Here is a 24039-nt window from a genome sequence, read left to right on the forward strand (position 1 = left end):
TGATTATATAAAAGACTGTCCTTGTTCTTAGGAGCTGTACTTTTAAATATTTAAAAGTGAAGAATCATGGTGAATGAAACGTATTCTCAAATTACCCTGTAATAATAAGAATAATACTTTACATGTATAGATAGATATAAAGAAATTATGTAATTGTGGCAAAATGATAATTGGTGACTCTAGATGAAGCAGATATAGGGGTTTATTGTGCTATTCTTACAACTTTTCTTAGGCTTGACAGTTTTCAAAAATAAAAAAAGAATACAGTCACCTGATGTAATTAGTATCCCTATAATACATTCTTTGTGTTCCCTTCCTTATATTCTTTGAAACAAAAAGCTATCTTTTTGACCCTGTAGAGATTGGTACCAGATACTTGATTTTTCTTTAGGAACCTCTTTTATGTATCAATTTTACATGCATTAAGTTACAGACTCATCACAGCAGGCCCTGCACGCACTCCCTGGCTGCCGGGGATGTCCCTGAGGGTCTCCCCTCAGCTGTCAGCCCCACCTGGGATTGCCTTGTCTTAGTCCCTTTCCAGGGTGGCCCACATCCAGTGCTTGGTTAACCTGGGTTGTATGGGCCTAGCCCTCTCCCCTCTGCCCAGTGGAGCCCTGCAGGGCAGGTCCAGCTTCAGAGCTCTCTGCCAAAGCAGTGGAGACCTCCACCAAGACTGTCTGCTTCCTTTGCCCTCCTTCCTACAGGTGTTGGCCTCCAGGACACCCTACACTTACCTCCTGCACAAAATCCCCACCCCTGAGTCCACTTACCAGGGAATCAGCTATGGCAATAATGTGATGACCATTTTGCAGATGAGAAAACTGAACCTTGGAAAAAAACTCATTTGCCTGAGCTCAGAAAGCCATCTCCTGGTGGAACTAAAAGTCAGACTCCAAGTCTGCTGGGCTCCAGCTCCCTCCTTCTCTTTATCCTTCAAATCCTATGTCTATGTTAATGCTGAAGCCAAGTTCCTATTTCCCCCAGAGACATCCTCAAATTCCCTTTCTCATCTTGACACTCTCACCATCTGCTCTGTTTGGCATATGGCTATGGTCCCAGTTGGGGACTTTTCTTAACCATCACCTCTGATTACATAACCACTGTGCTGTTATTTAGCTTTTCAGTTTGAAGTCCGGTGCTTTCCCCACATTATAATCTCCCTGGGGACAAATGTCATTTATTGTTCTTTGAATTCCAACAGTTGCTGTCCATATGTTGGGGATGCAGCCAGTACATTACCACGTAGGGAAAGAACCCACAATTCCCATCTTTTTCTGGCTGTGGAAACAAACATCCTCAGAAGATCCTTAGCTCTGCAGCCTCAATTTCCTCTTGGCCTGTTCTGGAATGGTGTGGGGCTTTGTGATGTGGAATATAAGGGGATAACACATTATTCTGCCAGAGGAGCAGTACCATCCATGGGGGAGTAGCTCAAACTGTATCAGTGAGCCAGGAAGCACTTGGTCAAATTCAATCAAGCATAAAGAAGTGAACAACACATCAGGAATAAAATCACTGGAATGCAACTTGGTTACTTTTTTTTTTGGCAAAACTACTTTTATTTTAATTATTTAAAGCATTTCATAATGTGCTAGGAAATGAGATATTGTGTCCTCTGCAAAAGTGATGAAGTCTTAGATCAAAACTCTAAGACTACAACACCACGTTATTAAATTTTAAGGGTGAAATAAGTGAGTTGCTTTTCTTGCCTTTGAAGATTATTGACTGGGAGATTAGCAAGCCTTCTCCATAATCTCCTCCCAGAAAGAATGAGCGGAAGGAAGGGCAGATGGGAAAGTTTCACCCAAATTCCCTCACTTCCAGATCTTGGGAATCTTTGGTGCCATGGTAACTGTGTTACTAGGTGACCACTCAGGTACAGGCAAGACTCGAAAACAACAGGCATCTAAACATATTATCAGCTCGAGGTTTGCAAACAATTTTCAGTACTTTTTTTCTCCTTTGTTTCCAAATATCAGCCTGGAGGGATAATGTGTTGTACTATAAGAACAATATAAATGAAAATCAACTGAAGATAATTTTTATCAAACTTCCTAACTATTCAACCAGCACCCATATAGGAAGTAGATTTTAGAGACAAGTTTCTGAGTTGGAACATCTATAGGAGTGGTATACAAACCATACAGCCCACAGGCCAAAGCTAACCTGCTGTTTGTTTCTGTATATCTTGGAAGTTAAGAATTGTTTGAACATTTAAAAATGGTTGGAAAAAATCAAAGGAAGAATAATACGTAGTGACACCTAAAAATTATATCAAATTCAGACTGCAGTTTGAAAACAATATTTTACTAAAGTACAGCCATACTCAATAATTCATATTGTCCATAGCTGCTTTTGTGTTACAAGAGCAGAGCTGTAATGGTAACAGAGATAACTGGCCCATGAAACCTAAAATATTCACCATGTAGCCCTTACAAAGAGAGTTTCCTGCCCTTGATCTGGAGATAGGAGTTGCAGAGAAGTTAGGTTAGGAGGCTGGGTCCCTTCCCTGCCAAGAAGTTTATAACAGGTGCTGTCATAGTTTGTTTAGTCTGCTACAACAAAATAGCATGTGCTCCATGGCTTGCAAACAACAGACTTTTTTTCCTCACAGTTCTGGAGGCTGGGAATTCCTAGAACAAGGGGCCAATGTGGCCCCCTTTTGGTGGAGGCTCTCTTCTGGGTCACAGCTAAGGGCCCTGTCACATGGCAGAAGGGGCTGGGATCAATCTGGAGTCTCTTTTATAGTATGTCACTAATACCACACCTGAGGGCCCCACCCTCATGATTTAAGTACCTCTCCAAAGCCCTACCTACTAATACCATCTCCTTTTGGGCTTAGGGTTTCAACATATGAGTTTGAGGGGAAACATGTTCAGACCACAGCTAGTGCCTTCCATGCAGATTCAGGCCTCTTCAGCTGAGCTACGTACACTCCATTCACTGCTGCTTCTATAATAGAAAAGCATGGCTGTGGTCTCTGTGGTGGCCAAACAGGACAGCATCACATGACTGATATGTTCTCACACATTGCACTCTCTGAGGGGTCGGGCCATAGGCTACTTACTCCCGCATGTGTTTCATCCTGGTCCTGGCCATTGCACTGTTGAAAATTGTTGGTTCTGAGGGTGTGTCTGGAGCTGAGCTGGTGACAGTCCTTGTGTCTGAAAATCAATGCACAGTCCTTATTGACTCCATCAGCACTTCAGCAACTTCAAGGCAACAGTCAAGGACAATCAGAAAAGAAGCTATTTCACCTCTGCCACAAGGTAATGCCACGTTCATTAGAGATAAATTCAATTATGACATGCCTATTAAAGAATTTATTCCAAATGACAAGATTATTTACAGTTTTAATATGTGCAAGGAATTCCGGGACAAAGCCTCTTTCAGGAAGGATTATTTAAATAAATACCATTAGTTTAAAGATGGCCTTTTTATACAGGGGGAAACCAATAGCCTTTGGCCACTATCTTTCAGAAGCTATGGAATTTGTTTTGATGCCTGAGGAATTTTTTCTAATAAGTTTAGTTTTCCCTTTATTTTAACCTCACATCTGAGCATTAGCTTTTTTGCAGTGGAAGGTAAGATGCTGACCAGGGAATAATCTGAAGCTTTGAACTTCAGCAGGATGGAGCAGAAGGCCAAAGTTGGGTTTAGGAGGTAAAGAACTGTTAATGAAAGCTGCAGAGTTAGGAAATCTGTTGAGAGCCACAGTTTTTTTTTTTTTTACCAAGATACCTTGGAGACTCTTACAGAACAGGTGAGAACTGGTGGGGAGAAATACTCCACCCACTGAAACAACACTGCTTCCATTAAGAAGCTAAGGCTGCCCCTAAGTGAGGGGCTGGGTCATCAAAAGTCAGATCTTCATGTGGCCTGAGGGGGGCGGGCAGAGTCCTCTCTGTGTCTTCATCCCTCAGAGCCCCTACAAGGCGCCTCATCCCATCAGGAGAAAACTCTTGAGTCCTAAGATTCATTTAGGAACTATATCCATGCAGTGACTTTGTTAGAGCAGGTACCCATTCTGTGAAACTCCTGCTTTCCCCTTATAACACACATGACTGTCTGCTTTTGGGACCAAACAAGGAAGTGAGGGCCAACTCCCATTCTGTGGGAGCAAAATTAGTACAGCTTTTCCCCTCTATTTTTAAATTAAAAAGACCAAACGCAAATTCTATTATTTTTTACCCCCCGCCTTCTTTGTATACTCCTCTGGGGGCACACAGCCCCACTTTGAACTTTGTGTTTTTACAGCCACCATCAAGATGAATATAACCTTGCTTCACTTTGTCAGAATCTCTGGTCTTTCCTCAGGCTCCATCCCTAGATGCGGAGTTACTGGTGAGAACTTTGTAAAGGGCACATTACAATTAGCTAAGTAAACTGCATGTCCTGCCTAGTACTTCATAGGTAAGTACTAGGGCCTGATGGCTCCCTTTGCTCTTACTCAGGAGGCCACCCTCCAACTCTGAGAGAAACCCATCTCAGTCTCTGTTACTAGAGATGGCTTCACAGCAGCGTTCTCTCCCAATGGCTGCTTCTTCCCAGAAAAGGCTCTTGTGAGGGGGTGATGGGGGAGGCAGAGCGGTTCACTTCATATTCATGTTGGTTGCTTTTTATAACCATCTTTTCTAGAACCTAAGAAGTTACGAAAACAACAAGCACACCATGCCAAGTAACATGCAAGCTCAAAACCCAGTTCTGCCAAGGTAGAAAGGAAGGCTATGTTTCCCGTCTCACCCGGAGCAAGTTGGCAATTCTTAGGGCTTATGCAAGGAAAGGTCAGAGCAATTTCCCCAGAGCTGCAGCTTATTTTAATCTGGTTACTGCTCCCTTCAATAAGACCCTCAGCATCACGGGGAAAGATGCTAAGCCTTGAGCCCAAGAGTAGAGGTTGGGGCAAAGAGAATTTCAAGCAACAGTCTTGGCGAAGCTTGGTGCTCAGAGCAACTCTTTTCACAGTGTTTCCTATTCACCAGCCTTTCTCCTTCCACTTTCCAACATGAATAGCAGTTGCTTTACCTCTAAGAAAAGGACAACATGTTCAGCAACCACAATAAAGAACAGCTGGGCCGAGTCACAGGCTTCCTCTAATAGGTGGTCACTGAGTCTTGGAGTATATTCTAGACCACTGCTTCTCAAACTCAAGTGTGATTCGAATCAGCTAGGGATCCTGTTAAAATGCAAATTCTGACTTAGTATGTGTGGGTAGGGCCTGAGATTCTGCTAGGCCCTACCCACATGTTTCTAATATGCTCTCAGGTGATACCAGTACTGCTGGACGTGGGACCACATTTTGAGTAGCAAATGTGACAAGCTAGCTATGAATTCGTGGGGTCCAGTGCTATCTGACAATGCAGGACTCTTTGTTTAAAAAGCAGGAGAAAAGCTGGTTTCTTTTCCTGCATTTATATAGGGACCTGTCCTGGTGTTTTTTACTGGATATTTATTTCATGTCATCTTCCCTTGGGAACTGGGCTAGCTACTCTCAAGAAGAGTGAAAACCTTCACAAAGACCCAAAGGCCCCCTGATTCCAGCCCTCCAGAAGTCATGTCTGGCCTCCCTTTCCCCGACCCCAGCAGAGGTGGCAGTGGTGGGGAGGGCAGTGTTGAGGAGGAGGTGGTGTTCAGAGGACTCTCTCCAGGGACGAGGCCCCAGAGGAGGCTTCAAGACCCTGCCATATGTCCCACTGTCTCAGCAGACTTTATTCATAAAACATAAATTCAAAAATAAGATTATTAGGAATTCATTAAAACCCCTCCTGAGCCTGGAGCCCTGTGTTGGTTGCATGCCCATAAAGTTCTGGTTCCAAAGGTCTGCTGTCTTGATGTTTTTTAAAAAACAATGAATCCTCAATCCCTAGGTTGATTTTTTAAATTATTCTTCTTTGTTAATTTCAACGGAGTTTTCATGCACTTGCACACAGCATGTACATGTGAGATGCCCACACCATGTCGGAGACTCTCGTGGCAGCACGGATCGGGAACTCTATACTCTCGCCTCTCCCAGGGCTCTGGGAGCCACAGCCTGGGGGCTCAGCCTCTCCTGAGTCTGTCCCTTTCTGATCTACCTTTGATGGGTCCTCACCTTTGATTCATCTTCAGCTTTTTCTAAAAACAGTGGATCCTGACAAGGAGCATGGCTTAGACATCACTCTTCTTCTTTCAGGGTTTCTAAGACTGAAGAATGTCCACCAAACAGAGTTTATACCTACAGTGATTTTTTTCAAAGAGGATATGTGCACAGTGAGGGTAGATTTTAGAGAAAACTCCAACCACTCCATCCTTCCTGTGGGACGTTCTGAAGGTACTTGGTCCTGTGTACTCTGAGAAAAGTCCTGAGGGGTGTGCTACATGGCTGAGACCCAGGGGGTCTTCGAGATTGCAGCCAGAGAGCAGCAGCAGATCAGTTGGCATCCATGCCCTGCCTCTTCCACCCACTCCCTGCCTGGGCTGTGTGCTCTGGAGGAGGAACTGAAGAAAGTGAAAATGTCAGTCATTCAGTCATGTCCGACTCTGTGTGACCCCATGGACTGTAGCCTGCCGGCTCCTTTGTCCATGGGATTTCCTAGGCAAGAATACTGGAGTGGGTTGCCATTCCTCCTCCAGGGGATCTTCCCGACACGGGGATCGAACCTGCGTCTCCTACATTGCAGGCAGATTCTTTACCACTGGGCCACCTGGGAAGCCCCTCATTCAGTAGAACAAAGAACCAAATGTGCAGTGATTCCTTTGGGCCCTTTTAGAGAAGGGAGAATTTTCTGGATGTCCTTAGTAAACCAGAATACCATGTTTGCTGTATTGAGTTCAGTCTGCTCTTCTCAAAACAGACAACTCAAATAATTCTATGCAAATTCATTCCAATTCATCAAGGACAATAATAGCACCGACAATAATGACTAAACCTTTTTTGGTAAATAAGTGCCGTGCCTGGGGCATCATCTCATGGGAGGTTCCCAGGAAGTAGGTACATTTTTTCAATGAGGAAATCAAGGTTTAAGATATTCAGTTCCCACAATGAATACCCTATGCAGCTGGGGCTTGACACTAGGCCTAGATTCTGCTCAGCCACGTTTACAAGTCCCAGAGGGAATACCCACTTCATGGTGACAACTGTGCTGGGAGTCAGCCAAGGTGCTCCTTGCCATGTTTTACTTTCCAGTACTCTTCACTCCTTCTCCACTCCCCTACCCTTTTCAACTAGTTACTGACTCCTTGACCACAGAGATTATGTCCTATTCATCTTTTTTTGAACTTCTTATTCTAAGTGTACAACTCAATGGTGTTAGTACATCCATGATGTGCTACCATTACAACTATCTCCAAAACTTTTTCATCACTCCAAACAGAAACTCTGTAACCATTCAACAATAACTCGCTATTCCTCCCCTCCCTAATCCCTTGATGATATCTAAAGTACTTTCTGTGTCTGTGAATTTTACTGTTCTAAGTAACTCATATAAGTGGCACACAATATGTGTCCTTTTATGCCTGGCTTATTTCACTGAGCATCATGTTTTCAAGCTCATCCACAATGAGCTCCTTTTTATGGATGAATAACATTCCATTGTGTGTATATATATATATATATATATATATTCATTCAATGGTTATTCATTCAACAGTTGGACAGTTGGGTTGTTTCCACAACAAAAGATAAATGAACAAACAAAATGAGTGTTATGACTAACGCTGCTGTAGGTAGTTTTACAGAGGTCCTTTGTCAGGTTTAGGAAATTCCTTTGTATTCCTACTTTGGTGACTGTTTTTATCAAGAAAGGGAGTTAGATTTTGTCAAATGCTTTTTTGCATCTATTGAAATGGTCATATAGTTTTTGTCCTTTACTCTATGTCCTTTAGTCTATGTATTACATTAACTGATTTTCTGATGTAGAACTATCCTTGCAGTCTTGAGATAAATCTCAACTGGCCATTCTATATAGTCCTTAAAATCCGTTATTTTTTAAAATTGCTGTGTTTGGTTTGCTAATATTTTGTTGATGATTTTTGCATATATAGCCATAATGAATATTGGTCCAGTTTTTTTTTTTTTCTTGTGATATCTTTGGTTTTAGTATCAAACAAGAGGCTCACAGAATGAGTTGGGCAATGTTCTATTGTATTCTGTATTTTAGACGAGTTTGTGAAACTGGTATTAATTCCTCTTTGAATGTGTAGTGGAATTCACTAGTGATGCAGTGTGGGCCTGGTGTTTTCTTTGTCGAAAGTTTTAAAATGACTAATTTGACTTACTTGTTATAGGCCTATTCAGATTTTTTTCTTGAGTCAGTTTCAGTAATTTGCATCTTTCTAGAAATTTGTTCTTTTATCTGATTTATCTAATTTTTTGCCCTTTGTAATTTATCCTTGTAATTTCTTTAAAGTTGGTAGCAATGTCTCCTTTTCCATTCCTGATTTCTTAACTGTCTTTCTTAAAGATTGACCAATGTTTTAAACCTTTTCAAAGAGACAATTTTTGGTCTCATTGATGTCTTCTATTGTTTTTCTCTTCTTTATTTCATTTATTTCCACTGCAGCCTTTACTATTTCCTCCCTTTTGCTCACTTTGGGTTTCATTTACTCAAGTTTTTAAGTTCCATAAGGTAAAGTATTTATTTTAGAAGTTCAATAGGTAGGAATTAAAATCAAAGTACCAGGCTTCAGGTTTGGGGACCACAGTCATCATTCTGTCTCTAACATCACAAGCAGCATGGTCCTCCAGTCATCGCCCTGGGCTTCAGTTTCCTCACTGTATATTTAAGTGTTTCATTAGACTAAGGGCCTTCTTTCAGTTCAAACATTCTATGACCTGTAAGACATATCCCCAGACCTCCAGGGTTATAGACTTTAATTGGGAAGGTAACACACCAACAAAGATGAAGAGCAATCAAAGGGATCAAATATGAAGAGACAGATGGCTGGGACCAACAATGAAAGTCACAGGCTTTACTGAACATCAGGCACCATCATTCTGGAGTCACTCCCCACCTGGGAAATGTCGGCTGGTGAGGCTTGATACCACCCCACGGGAGTGTTTTGACAATGAGATGAAACAAAAAGATCTGAAGAGACATCAAGCAACTAGAAGCTGTGTTTCTTAAGAATGCACAGCACCGCTCATGATAGTAATATTGTCAGGATCCCTCCTACTTCTATGATCTCTCTTAAATAGCAAAGCTATTTTCCCTGCAGAAGTGACAGCTTGATGATCCTGACATTTCACCAGGAGAGATTCTTCTCTCATTTCTTCCAAAGTTTCCCTTTATTCATTCCAGTTGCTGGATGAATGACCTTGATTATAAAACAAAAACCTGCATTTGCACTTCCTGCAGAACAACCTACCACACGGGTGATGAGCTGATGCAGGCACCGCAGGGTTGGATATTTTGGCAAACGAGCTCTCCCTTAAGTTCCTGGGACACTGCTTAGTCAGGAATCCTCACAGACGCTGTCCTTGGTGCTCAGCATGTTTAGAATTCTTCTCACCTCATCTCCTTCAACCTCTCTCTTTCTCTCACTTGCCCACAGAATACTCAGGGTGTCCTTGACAGACACCCCTCTCTGCCCAGATTACTGCAAAGGTACAGCTTCATGGCCCACAATCTCTTTCTCCTCCGGGACACTGTGAGAGCAGTTCCACTTACTGAGAAGCTTAGCTGACCGACATCTTTGTGGACACCTTTCCTTGAGTATCTCCCGTGATGATACTGGACCTCAGGGTTGTCGATACAATGGGCCAAGAATCTTTGAAGCAGGTTGGTCTCTGCCTTCACTTATCCCAACACCCAGAGGTGGAGTTGTAGTGCCCAAATTTCCTTTCCAGGAAAGACGTGTTACCCAGCTGGTGGGAGTGGGGGACACAGACAGATTGCAGCCACCGTCCCTGCAGAAGCGGCCTCAGTGGCAGAGCCACAATGCCCAGAGTTATGCCCTTCCTATGTGCCCCTGATATGAAACAACTCATCACGGTTGAGGTAGAAAGCCTGATCATTTTGTCTTGCACAGACAACCTGAGTTCTGACCCCCACAAGGGTTCAAGTAAGGCTTGTCAGGCCTGCATCACTTTGCAGCTTCTCCTCCGCCTTATCCTGCTTCCCTTCCTTCCTGTCCACAGAGGCCCATCCAGAATAATGTCCTCCCACCCAGCTCCATGTCAGAGGCTTCTTCCCAAAGAACCCATGACATGTGGGGATGGGGGCTGACGGACAGGGGGCATGCAGGTGGTTGTCTTGAAGCCCTCAACACAGTGAGTATTTGATGAGTGATAATACAAATGACAATGTAACCTCCCCCAGCCCCACCACCGTCCCCAGCTCTCTCAGAGAACTGTTTCTATAGGAACAGGGCAGAAGTCAACAGCTAAGGAAGTTGTTGCCAACCCTGCAGCAGCAGCTGAGGCAGCCAAACCCCAGGAGGAGGCTGGAAAAGAAAGCAGACAGGCAGAAGGGAAGAAGATGGCCCAAGAGAGAACTACCTCCAGATGTTTCCAGTAGGAAGGTAGCCGGGGCACATAAGGATGAGTGCGTGAGCTGCCTTAGGCAACTGCGGTCTGGGTCCTGACTCTATGATGTTTGATCAGTTACAAAACTTCTGTGACTCAGTTTCCTTACCTGTACAAAAAAAAAAAAATCTGCATTTTAGGGCTTTAGCAAAGCCTAAATGCGATGATCTATATGAAAGTATGTTGCTGTCAGTACATGTATGCTGCCTCCCTGGCCCCCAGGGTCCTCACCCCACTGCTTTGCACAGGGTGGTTTCTCAATAAATAAATAGCACCCCACTGCCTCTATCAAAATTAATTAGTTGGAAAAACAGTGGGCCAGCTTGGAGAGGAAACCTGCTACTCACAGGGGAGATGATAAATACCAGAAGATAGGAAATAAACTTTCTATTTTTATTACATAGTTATTTCACACAACAAATATTCAACAGAATTGCATGGAAGATTAAAAACAACAGGAGTTCAGGGGTTTGCAAATGGCCATTTTCTTTTGAATACATCAGAAGAGGCCTCTAAGAATAGTACCTTTCAACTTAAAAAAAATAAATAAAAGAGGGAGTGTCTATTTTAGGATTGAGGCAGAGCAATTAAATGTGCCATCAGGGTAAGAGGTTTATGGAGGCCAGACCCTAACTTTTTCAGCTGTGCTTACCTTGAGGAGACAGTAGCCAGCGTTTGGGAGTTTCATTATTCTGGGGTGCTTACATGGAGAATCAGCTTTAGAAAAAAAATCTGTTTTTCTGTAACAGAAGATTGAGCTGGCTTTCAAACTGACTCAAATGTTTAAGGTAAGTACATCAGAACTCCCCTCTTCTTTCAACAGAAAAGAATCACAGAGGTCACCCATGGTCATTGTGGATAAATTAGAAAACACGGAAGGGAAAAGTCCCTCAGAGAACCATTAGTATCACTATGGTATTTCTTGTGTGTGTGTGTGTGTATATATCAACTATAGTTTATTTCTTAACACCTCTCATGCCAATGAATATGTAACTACATCATCATTTTTAATAAACTGAGAAGAACTTCTTTATTCTAGAAGACATATTAGCCCTTACTGCTAGGCATTTATTTTGATTCCAATTTTTACTATTATAAACCACACTGCCCTGAGAATCTTTGTATATATTTCTCTTTACACACAACTCTGATTATTCCTTTAAGATAAATCCCTAGACACAGACTTGCTGGGTCAAAAAATATTTTAATCTTTCAGGTTAGTTTAACCTAGATGTTGAAAGCCAAACTTATTCTAGGTTGTAATTAACACTGTTTTCAAGAGGGTCACAAATACATTAAAGATGCAATGTGAGGCACCTTTAGTAAAAACTTCATTCAATTTATGAAAATCTAAAAATCGAATATAAGCATTTTCTTTATAAAGCCTTAGCTGGAAGTGAGAGCCCAGTGGTTCTCAAAGTCTCTGAACCAGCAGTATCAGTATCATGTGGGAAAATGTTAGAGATGCAGATTTCTGGGGCCCACACACGCCTATTGAATCAGAATCTCTAGGGGTGGTACCCAGCGATCAGGTTCTCATGCGGAGTTCATCACTTCCTGCCTGGAATTCTTGTTATTTGGTCTAGAGATAACGATAAACCCAGAAGTTCCCTGAAAACATGAAGTGTGTCAGATACTGCTCTGTGAGCCCTATGATGGTTTATGTCAGAAAATACTTGATAAATGTGTCATCATTTGTAATGCAGGCTTACATTTCCAACTTTTCACATAAATAGACTAACAGAACTTTTAAATGAACTGGGTAAGAAATCCTCTACCCTGAAAAATGGGTGGACAGTCTTCTGTCAGTGACACAGCTTTATTGACCCAACCAGAGTGGCCTCAAAAAGCAACTGGTCTGGTGCATAATCACTGCTGATACAATAGCTTGACACTGCCCCCTTGAGAATGAGCTGCGACTAAAGTTCAAATGGCCAGGATGACTTGTCATTCACCGGGCCTCTAACACCCACCTCTGTCTGGAAGGCACTTCGATGGCCATCTGTGCCGCCTGCACACACACCCAGGAGCATCACTGATCCTCTTCTGGGGCCAAGACGGATGACAAGAGACCGTGTCCCTTTCACCCTTTCTAAGCTGATGGTGTGGAATTCAAGTCTCAGCTGGAGACTCAGCTGAGCAGATTCAGGACCAAGTTTTCTGCTTCTGCAGGTAGGCATTTCATGGAGTCTATCTCCAGCTGGCACTGCTATTGGCATCTATTCAGGACAGCACGCTGGACAGCTTCTTACCTTTCCATACAGCATCAATCCTGACAACTGCTGCCGAAGCAAACAGCTTCTTCTGCAGTGAGCAGCACAGAAAAGAACTGAAGAATACCCCGCCTCCCCCCGTTGCTGATCACCTACTCCTGTGAAAGACAAAAAAGGGGCTGTATCCACAGGACACTGCCCAGGCCATCTCTCCTCCACATACCTAGGCACTTTTAAGGTCTAGCCTTATCGTTACTGCAGTACACAGTCATTATTATTCTAGACTTCACATTTCCCCTTCCTGTGTATGAGAATCCTCTTCTTCATGAGACAGAGTCCAGCACCCACAAAAGCAGCTATAGATGCCAGAAGGTCACTCCCCAGCCTCCGCGCCATCAGGAAGCAGGCACACGGCCAGCCTCTGAGGTGCTCCCCAGACTTACTATCAGAAGTTGCACGGAGGAGGAGTGCAGCTTGAGGAAGCCATGTAGACAGGGGTGGGGCTCCAGCCAGGGGCAGCCTGGCCCCCACGCTCCACGACCATCATTTGTAGCCTTGAGGATGCTCAAGCTGCCCTAAGGAGCCACAGGTGGAGGGGAGCTGAGGCCCCAGGCAACTTGCAGTGCAATTGAGTGAGTGAGTGAGTTGCCAAGAGGTGTCCTCCAGCTCCAGTCAAGTCATCCCATGATCGCTGTCCTAAGGACATCTGACTACAACCTCGAGGAAGACCCTGAACCAGCACTCCACAGCCAAGCAGCCCCTGGATTCATGACTCACAGAAACCACGAGAGGTACAGAGGACTATTGCTGTTTTCTGCCAGTGTGTTTCTGAGTAGTTGTTAATGCAGCCACAGTTTAAGCATCAAGTTTTTACAGAGGGTCAGGATAAGAAACTAATATATGAAGAATGTTTATGTTTCCTGTTTGCTGTAGAAATATGTTGCTAAGTTTTTGTAAAGACCTTAATAGACATCTACATTTTGTAGATGTCCTTTGGAGATGGATAAAAAAATATTAATTTTTTTTAAATTAAAAAAGAATTGAAAAAATTCATGTGAGAAAATGCATGTCAGAGGATAGGAATATTTGAAAAAATATGAAAATTAAAAGATGAATGTCTTCTCAGACTTTAAAACATTCCATAAAGGCAGTGTAATGAGAACACTCTAGTACTGACAGAGGATTAAGAAGCTAGATCAGTAGGCCAAAAACAGAGGCAGAAATAAATAATATCCAGGAGTTGGAATACAAAAAATAATTTAAGTGGAAAAAATAGATTTTATTGGTGTAAAAACCTCAAGTGTGTAAAATAAGACAATAGCAATTCTAGAATGAAATTTAGGAGGCTATATAGAAAACACTCTTAAAAAACAGTGGAAGAGGAATGAATTAGGAATTTGAGATGAATGCATACACACTACTATATATAAAATAGATAACCAACAAGGACCTACTGAATAGCACAGAGAACTATACTCAATATAGCCTACAAGAAAAGAATTTGAAATCCAAATCACTGTTCTGTGCACCTGAGATTAACATAACATTGTAAATCAGCTATACTTCAGTAAAAAAAAGAGGGAATAAATAAAAATACTGAATCACTATGTTGTACACCTGAAAAACTTTTAGATTATACTTATACTGTTTTGGTCAATTGTACACCAACAATATTTGAAAAAATTAAGCTGAAAAACTTTAAAAAAAAAACAGAAAAGCTATTAATATATAAAAGTCAAGTAACCTTTGCCTACTTAAAAAACAAAAAATTCCCCCACCAAAAATCCAAAAGAGACAATAAACAGAATTAATAGACATAAAACAGACTAGGGAAATTTTGCTACACATATGATAGAAAAGGGGGTATTAATATTTTTATAATAATTCAGCTTAATACATTGAACACTAAGTCAAGTGCAACGGCAGTGACTATTTCCACACAAAAGAACATGGGATATTAAAGATCCTAATAAATACCTTTTACAAAGAAAAGACTTTGTTTAGGAAAAATAATAAAAAGTAGCTACCAAGACAGTTCATGCCATATTCACCAGTGTGATGATCTGAATTGCTCACCATTCTCAGTCAGCCTGTTCCTTCTGCCTGTTCCTAGATCTGTTTCTCCCTGTCCTGTCCTTTCTACCTGCAGGGCCTTCCTCTCCATCTTTTCATGGCCACATCTATCCTCACATCATGAACAGTCTCAGATGCTGCCTTCTCCTTGAAACACCCTTGGTGGCTCCATCCCCCAACTGAAAGCCATCCCCCCACTTTCTGAATCCTTATTCTCTTGTTATGTAGTTATTTAGGCCCTTGTCTTGGTTATTCTCCGAAATCTTAAGCCTTTAATGGCAGGATCCAGGCCTAACACACCATTGCCATCTACTACATTCCTCTACAAAGTATATAAACTTTGATGAAATCCTAATGTGCAAGTAATAAAGGAATAAATGACTGCTGAGTTTCTTTCTTAGCTAGGTAAACTTGATTCCTGGAACTTTTTTGTAGACAATAGGAAAATACAGAAAGTTCTTTGCTAAGAAGATGCTACTAAGAGTGATTAAAAGTACTGTTTTAGGAATGTATTTAAATTACAAAGCCTTTTTCTACCTCCTTCCCATCACCACACACCTGCCAAATGAATGTGCCTGGCATGGTAGCAGACATATAGCAGGTTCTCTGTAAATCGCCACTAATTCTGAATCTATTTTAATCTTTCAAGTTTCAAAGAACTTCTAGAAACTATTAAATTTTTATCAGATATAAATCTATAAAGACAGAAGGGATAGTGGCAAGTTTTGCGCATGCACAGCAAAATGATCCAAGTGGTTTTTAATCCAAAATATCCCTCCTCTCCTCCGGATGCAGTGGTTTCAAAGCGTCAGTAACCAAAGATAAGACACTATGTTGAAATCACTCTAATTATTACATGAAATTCTTTTCTGTCAAGGTGAAAAGCACAATAGTGAAAGGTTAAATGGCTGTCAGTCATCCCTACATTTAACAGCTTAGAGTCTGAAGAGCTTAAGCAAAGGAAGTTTTGAAGGGATTCCAAAGCTCTGATGTCTTCTCTGGTCTCTATCAGTCATATTGTTTAGTGGAGATTAAACAGTAATTACCAACGTTCAATGGAAGAACTGAAGGGTAACAAATTTCAAAAAGCCAAACTGATCAGACATGTTAACACACTAAAGAAATCATAATGGACAGTGAGGTTTGGAAGCATCTCTTGGGTTCTAATGACTTCTGTGACAACATCCTGCTTGGAGGTACAAAACAAGCCTTTTTATAAATAGTTCACCCAACTTGTATCATTCTGCTGATGACTTCTCTATAGAAGTACAGCTAATTTCCCAGTCGTTAAAAGGACTAAACTTCATTTGTTGCCTTGGTTCCTAATCTGGTTACTAAGAAACACAGAGACAGAATTTTCTTTTTAAAGGAAAACAGAGGTCATCTTTGGCCTTTACTGGCTAGTGATGGGCCTGAACAGTTACTATAGCAACACCATGTGTTGTCTGCGGAATGAGAGCCCATAATCAGTCCCCCATCTCAAGTCACTTCTTTCAAAACATCCTACTTATTGTTTGTTAAAGCTGATTTTTTTCTGACCATGCTTAAGAACCAGTGGTACCCTAGTCCACACAATAAAGTTCAAGGTCCTTAACCTGGCACCAAGGTTCCCCATGGGCTTGGTCCTGTGCATCCAGATTGCTGATCCCTTCCTCATACCTTACACTGAAGCAGCACCAGCCTTCTTGACAGTTCCATGGATACACCCAGTTGTTTCATATTTCTGAGCCCTCTACTGCTTGATCCTTTGTAGGGAACACTTCCTCTTTCTGACCACTTGGCTACTCTACTTACCTTTTCATTCATTCATCGAATGACTCATGAAAATTACTGTGTGCCAGGCTATGTGCCAGACTCTGAAAACACTGGTGTGAATAAGATCTTGTCCTGGTCCTCATGGACCCAGGCAATCATAAGCCTTCGCCTCCTCTGTAGAGCTTTGCTCCAGCTGCATATCCAGAGTGGACCCCTCCTATCCACCTCCCTTGTTCCCAGTATGTGTTATCCTCCTCACAATGCCCTGTAATTACCTGCTCCCTGACTAGACTGGGAGCTCATCAAGGGAGGGACCTTGTTTTCTCCATCACTCTGTGATACCTGGCTAATCATATGTGTGTTATAAACATAATAGGGAAGAAAGGAGGGGTGGGGAGATAGGTAGCACATTTCAACCATCAAAGCTGCATGTTTTGAAGCATCTGCCTTCAGTGAAATGGCTGTTGCCTGCGTCTCTGGCTGTCCCCCAGACACCCCAGGCATTTCTGGCCTTTCCTATTCCCTTAAAAGGTGTTTTGTTCTCCTTTCCTCACCTAATTCTATCTAGGATCCCTTAGCATTCTGTTCATGACTGGCCTTGCCTTCTTGTACTCCATGGGGAACTTTGAGGGGAATTTAGGGCTTCAGAAATGGAAGTGCCTCCATTTGGGAGGGTATGTCCTCTATGCATAAAAGAAGCGCCAAGTGGGTGACACGGTTACCAAGCTTTGTGCTGGTCTATCCAGGACCACACTTGGTGGCTGGGACCATGTTGCAAATAGGTTTCAACATCTGAATCTTCATACAGTGCCCCGAACCCACCTAAATGTCTGACACAGATGCTGAGGATGACGAACAAATACAATATTGGTTCCAACAAAGCTCAGTAACTCTTGTATACAGTGCCAGATAGCCCAGCGGACACTGACATAACTATAAAAAGAATGAAATTCCTAGAAGAAGCTATTTTCATTTTGGCTTATAATCAAGTTCTCTATAATTTTAAGAAATATATATATATAAAGAAATATATATATTTTCAGTTTTAGTAGCATTTTGTTTGAATTATAAATTAGGGTGGATGGGCAGGATAAGAATCTCAGGGCTTAAGGGCATTTAATCCATGGCTCTCAAAGTATGGTCTGGATCCAGAATATCAGCATCACCTGGGAACTTGTTAGAAACAAATTCTAAGGCACACAGTGCATCTGCATCTTCCCAAGGCCTTTAAGTGATTCCGATGCCTGTTTAAGTGTGAGAACTACCAGTTTAAAGGCTGTAACCTAACCTTGATATGTTCAGGAGACTCAGATACTGAACCTGAAATTCAAAAAGCCACCTTCTAATTGGGGATCCCTTGAAGCTCCACAATGTTTTCTTATCCACCCTCTCCACTCTCCAGGGACATAGGAAGGGGAGGCATCCCTGCCCCTGTTTCACATGGAAATCAAACAGTCTGGGGTAAACAGCTGCCAGCAGCATCTTCAGGGCAACACTTACAACATACTTGGTCCAAAGAACCAGAAGGATATTTGCATCTGTTGTCCCTTCTCTCTTGTCCAGGGTTGGCAGAAGCTCTTGAAAATGTTTGTGGAAGATAATTAAGACCTGGCATGCTCAATGGGCAACTGGATATTGTCATTGCACAGGCTGATGCTGCCTGTGAGTAAAGTGTGTCGATCATCAGTTCAGTTCAGTCGCTCAGTCGTGTCCAACTTTGTGACCCCATGGACTGCAGTGCGCCAGGCCTCCCTGTCCATCACAAACTCCTGGAGCTTGCTCTAACTGATGTCCATTGAGTCAGTGATGCCATCCAACCATCTCATCCTCTGTCGTCCCCTTCTCCTCTGGCCTTCAATGTTTCCAACATCAAGGTATTTTCCAATGAGTTAGTTCTTTTCATCAGGTGGCCAAAGTATTGGAGCTTCAGCTTCAGCATCAGTCCTTCCAATGAATATTCAGGACTGATTTCCTTTAGGATTGACTGGTTTGATCTCCTTGCAGTCCAAGGGACTCTCAAGAGTCTTCTCCAACACCATAGTTCAAAAGTATCAATTCTTTAGCACTCAGCTTTCTTTATGATCCAACTCTCACATCCATACATGACTACTGGAAAAACCATAGCTTTGACTAGACGGACCTTTGTCAGCAAAGTAATGTCTCTGCTTTTTAATGTGCTGTCTAGGTTGGTCATAATTTTTCTTCCAAGGAGCAAGTGTCTTTTAATTTCATGGCTGTAGTCAGCATCTGCAGTGATTTTTGGAGCCCAAGAAAAAGTTTCTCACTGTTTCCATTGTTTTCCCAACTATTTGCAATGAAGTGATGGGACCAGATGCCATGATCTTCATTTTTTGAATGTTGAGTTTTAAGCCAGCTTTTTCACTCTTCTCTTTCACTTTAATCAGGAGGCTCTTCAGTTTCTCTTCACTTTCTGCCATAAAGGATAGTGTCATCTGCATATCTGAGGTTATTGATATTTCTCCCATAAGTCTTGATCCCAACTTATGCTTCATCCAGTCTGGCATTTTGCATGATGTACTCTGCATAGAAGTTAAATAAGCAGGATGCCAATATACAGCCTTGACATACTTCTTTCCCGATTTGGAACCAGTCGATTGTTTCAAGTCTGGTTCTAACTGTTGCTTACTGACCTGCATACTGATTTCTCAAGAGGCATGTCAGGTGGTCTGATATTCCCATCTCTTGAAGAATTTTCCACAGTTTGCTGTGATTCACACAAAGACTTTGGCATAGTCAACAAAGCAGAAGTAGATGTTTTCTGGAACTCTCTTGCTTTTTCTATGATCCAACGGATGTTGGCAACTTAATCTCTGGTTCCTCTGCCTTTTCTAAATCCAGCTTGAATGTCTGAAAGTTCTTAGTTGATGTACTGTTGAAGCCTGGCTTGGAGAACTTTGAGCATTACTTTGCTAGTGTGTGAGATGAGTGCAATTGTGCGGTAGTTTGAAAACTATAGAACTACCACCCAATTGCATTCAGTGTCAGTCATGGAGGGTTCCTGTTTAAGTGTCAGGGCTTATACTCTGACATACCGAAGCTTCTATTGCCCCTTGGATCCTGTTAACATTCAGACATATATCAAAAACCATGACGGTTAATAAGCTCTAACTGTGACTGTGGTTGACAAATCTCCCAAAGTGCAGTTAGAGCAAAGCAACTACTGCCTACCTGAGCAATCTCATGTCCAGTGAGACCACATGAGGGGGTGTCTTCACGGCTCCTATGTAATGGCAAAGAAGCTCCTGGAATCCAGAAAGCCATCATACTCTCATCTGCAATGAGCACTTCCCCAGACAGGTGTTTCTGAGGCTTGCTGCCCCTCATATCCATGTCTGGCAAGCCATTCCTCCCTGTCCGCCTTCCTACACACACTTAGGAGTTTAGCTTTCACCTTTCCCTGTTCCTAAATCACTCACCACTCACCCATCTGCTTTCTGTCTTCTCAAAGTCACTAACAGCCCTCATCTGCTCCCACCTCTTCTCTGGTTCCCTTTGTTTCTGAAGGTTTACATCAGATTTATTCCATTGTTGTCACTTCGGTGGCACTCCTGGCAGAGATGAATGTGTATTTTTATTCCAAGTCCTAATGCTCACTTATAAAATCATACGGTCTTGAAGGAAATTTAGATATCATCTATCCAATCTAGCATTTTATTTTTTTGCAGTGGAATCTTTTTTTAAGGCACAATCTTATGTTGAAATCTAATTTATAAAACAGATAAGAGTGAAACTATTTTGGTTGAAGCTGGGAAAGGAGCAGAGTCTGCATCTAATTTCTCTTAAAATATTTAAAAATATTTGTTAAGGGCCTCTTTTGTACCAAGGTCTATGTTAGACAGGGCTTCTGTCCCTGTGCTTCTCAGGGTCCCCCCTCCTTGCTAGCTTCTGCAGATCCCCAAGGAACCCAATGTGAAAATTAATGAGCTAGTCTAACTGAGGTCCACAGAGACAGACAGCGCTTCGTCAAAGGACAGCCTACCTGGTCTGCTAATTTGAAACTTGGGATAAATGCACCTCATAGTGTTACTGTTGGACAACTAAACAGGTCACATGATGATGACCAGGAGAAAAATCCAGGGAGCTGTGTTATGAGTGAGGCTTCTCACATACAGATGTGGAAGAAGCTAGAAAAAGGCTATAAATTGTGCGTACACGCCTAACAAAATATTGGTGAATGCTGGCACGCATGAAAACTTCATCTTTATTCCTGTGATTCCCTTTGAAGGGACTGCTTTTGGTTAAAAAATTTAAAATAAAAATTCACCATCAAATTTCAAAGAAAAAAGATCTCACCCCTTTTCACCCAGGACCTATAAAAATTATCCCTTGGCATCCCTGAGGGACTGAGCCCTCGTGAATACCAAAACCTGGGGCCCCTCAAGCCCCTGCACACAAAGGCTGGTACAGTGAATACAGGCGGCCCTCAGGGCTGAAGGTGCTTCCATCCAGGGCAGGTTCCATCTGGGGAAGCGAAACCTGCAGATGACAGACTGTATCCTCTGATATTCTATTTCTGTTGGGTGACAATTATCATCAGTGCTGGAAGTGATCCCGGTTGGGTTTGTTGGGTTAAAAAAGGAAGAAAATAAGAAATAGGGTTTTATCTTTGAAGCACAGCAATTCCATTCATCAAGACCAACAATGCTAAAGAAATTTTAGCTCTGTTTTTCAGACCAAATCTCTTCCAGTAACTGGCTGACCTTCAGAATGATGATATTTTCAGCTTGAATGAATGTAGTGTTTCTACAGGACCAGTGAGGTAGAAAGATTCCTCTCCCAGAAAACCTGTAAAACCTATTATTGCATCCTCCTAGACCACCACTGGACCACAGCGGACCACTGAATTTAACGATTTCATCCTTGGACACCCAGGGTCACTGAACAAGGATAAACAATTCTTCTTTGCATTTCCTGGCCCGTGGGTCAGACATTCAACCTCTGTTGGCCTGTCTCATCTGTCAAATGAGGAGGTTAGACTAAAATATCTAAGCTTTCTACTTGTTGGGTATTCCAGTAGATTCAGTAGGTATCAGTATATTTTGGAATCTGAAGAGGCTTACTCACCTAGAGTGGTGCAGCCCAGCACGTGCTCCAAACACCTGGCCAGAGCTTCAGTATCACTGTCCTGCCAAAACAAGAGAGATTTATTTCTCTGAGTGGTAAATGTGGAAAAGTGTTCTCACTACATGTAGGCAAGAGAAAACACATGAAAATCTAGTTGGAAACTTATTGTATGATTACATTTTTTGAAAAGAAAACTCTATATGTGTACCCACATCTTCTCCCTCATGGCAATCTATATAATGGTGTCTATTGTCTATCTCTCTGATAGGAAGAACATACACTAAAAACGTTAACAGCAGTGTGACTGTAAGGTGCGGTTAAGGGGATATATTTATTTTCTCCTTTGGGTGCTTCTGTCTTTTGTAAATTTTTATAATAAATATTATTTATTTAAACTATAAAAATGGTAAATACTTTAGAATGAAGAGAAAAAGGTTTCATTCGTCTATACTAAATACCACAGGAATCAGGTGAACATTGTTTTCTAGACAGCATCTCTACCATTCTTCTTTGGAAATCCGTGGTCTTCAAGGAGCCATAAGTCTAAGAATTGTACTTCTTATTTAACTCTCAATAAGAGTCAAGCACCCCCATGAGGATTTTGAGGGGGAGAATCCCAGAGCTGCACTTGATAACAAATACCATCTTTAATGCAAAATAAACATTTAAGGCTGGAAATATCCAAAGCAGCATCATAATGATCAGGGGAATGTAAGATCTTAATTATTTTCAGGTTTGTTATATTGAGAGAAATCAATAATTTCTGGCTCACCTACTCTATTTCAAAACAAGCTACACATTTCATACTGTAGTAATTGTGGATTTTAGAAAAATGCACTGTAGTATAATTTTCCAAGCAAGAGTACGGAAATGGGTAGCCATTTCCTTCTCCAGGGGATCTTTCCAACCCTGGGATCAAACCCAGGTCTCCTGCATTGCGGGCAGACGCTTTACCATCTAGGCCACCAGGGAAGCCCTGTAGTATAATAGATTACCCTAAAACATTATGTAAATATTGGTTTTCATTTTATAACATGTGGTGGGGTTGGGCAGCCACTTTTTATGCATGTGGTAAAACCCTGCATTGCTTCATTTTCCCAAATGAAAGAAGAGTGATGAAGAAGCTATCCGTGGTGAGTGTTGGTCAGCAAGGCCAAAGCACTAATTGAACACCCCAGTGTGCAGCCCAGGAACAGGGAGGCAGGTATCAGGCACAGAAACAGAAGTAAGAAAAACAGGTCCCTCCCTTCTTCTATACTCTTGCAGTCTCCAAACTTAACAGGGGCAGTCTTGAGACGGGAACTTGGCAGAGACATCCTCTGCAGGAAGCAAAGCAAAGCACACATCTGCATATGCAAGTAATGGTGCCAACCAGACAAGCTGGATCCAGCCTGGCTGCTCCACTGACTGTGCTGGTCGAGGCCAAGTAGCTTGACTTCCCAGATTGTAGTTCCTGCATCTGTGATTATTGTTGTTTTTTAGGTGCTAAGTTGTGTCTGAGTCTTTGTGACCCCACTGACCGCAGTATGCCAAGCTTCCCTCTCCTTCACCATCTCACGGAATTTGCTCCATCTCATGTCTATTGAGTTGGTGATATTATCTAACCATCATCTTCTGCCTCTCCTTTCTCCTTTTGCCCTCAAACTTTCCCAGCACAAGGGTCTTTTCTAATGAGTCAGCTCTTTGCATCAGGTGGCCAAAAGTATTGGAGCTTCAGCTTCAGCACCAGTCCTTCCAATGAATATTCAGGGTTGATTTCTTTTAGGATTGACTAGTTTGATCTCCTTGCTGTCCCAGGGATTCTCAAGAGTCTTCTCAAACACCACAGTTCAAAAGCATCAATTCTTCAGCACTCAGCCTTCTTTATGATTCAACTCTCACTGGAAAAACTACAGCTTTGACTCTACAGATCTTTGTTGGCAAAGTGATGTCTCTGCTTTTTAATATGCTGTCTACATTTGTCATAGCTTTCCTTCCAAGAAGCAAGCATCTTTGAATTTCATGGTTGCAGTCAACATCCACAGTGATTTGGGGGCCCAAGAAAATAAAATCTGCCATTGTTTCCACTTTTCCCCCATCCATTTGCCATGAAGTGATGGGACTGGATGCCGTGATCTTAGTTTTTTGGATGTTGAGTTTTAAGCCAGGCTTTTCACTCTCCTCTCTCGCCCTCATCAAGAAGCTTTTTAGTTCCTCTTCACTTTCTGCCATTAGAGTGGCATGTATGAGGGTACTGATATTTCTCTGGGCAATCTTGCAGCTTGTGCTATTAGAGGCTAAATCAGATGATGGTTAAGCAGCCTTCCAGCTCTTAAACCCTATTTTCCTGTGCGTCTGAGCCATATGCACAGAAAAGCGTGGTAGATTGCTTTCAAAGTGGCTGAAACCACCCTCCCATCCCCGTGC

The 24039-nt window shown here is 42.2% G+C and overlaps 1 protein-coding gene across 15 annotated transcripts in view; it reads right to left on the minus strand.

Moving 5' to 3' along the window:
• NEK11 (NIMA related kinase 11) overlaps window positions 1–24039 on the minus strand; it is a 282360-nt gene that overhangs the window by 56253 nt on the left and 202068 nt on the right. For 8 of the 15 annotated variants that reach the window (XM_059889277.1, XM_059889282.1, XM_015473593.3 and 5 more), the window contains 2 exons: window positions 21634–21694; window positions 3071–3167 (listed from right to left, as the gene is read on the minus strand). In XM_059889277.1, the coding sequence (XP_059745260.1) occupies window positions 3071–3167; window positions 21634–21694 (158 nt within the window). Of the gene's footprint in view, window positions 1–161; window positions 2956–3070; window positions 3168–19737; window positions 19812–21633; window positions 21695–24039 lie in introns of those variants that run through there. The other 7 variants (XM_059889273.1, XM_015473596.3, XM_024996419.2 and 4 more) reach the window with 4 other exon arrangements.

Source organism: Bos taurus, chromosome 1 (genome assembly GCF_002263795.3).
Source record: "Bos taurus isolate L1 Dominette 01449 registration number 42190680 breed Hereford chromosome 1, ARS-UCD2.0, whole genome shotgun sequence".
Classification (NCBI taxonomy): domain Eukaryota; kingdom Metazoa; phylum Chordata; class Mammalia; order Artiodactyla; family Bovidae; genus Bos; species Bos taurus.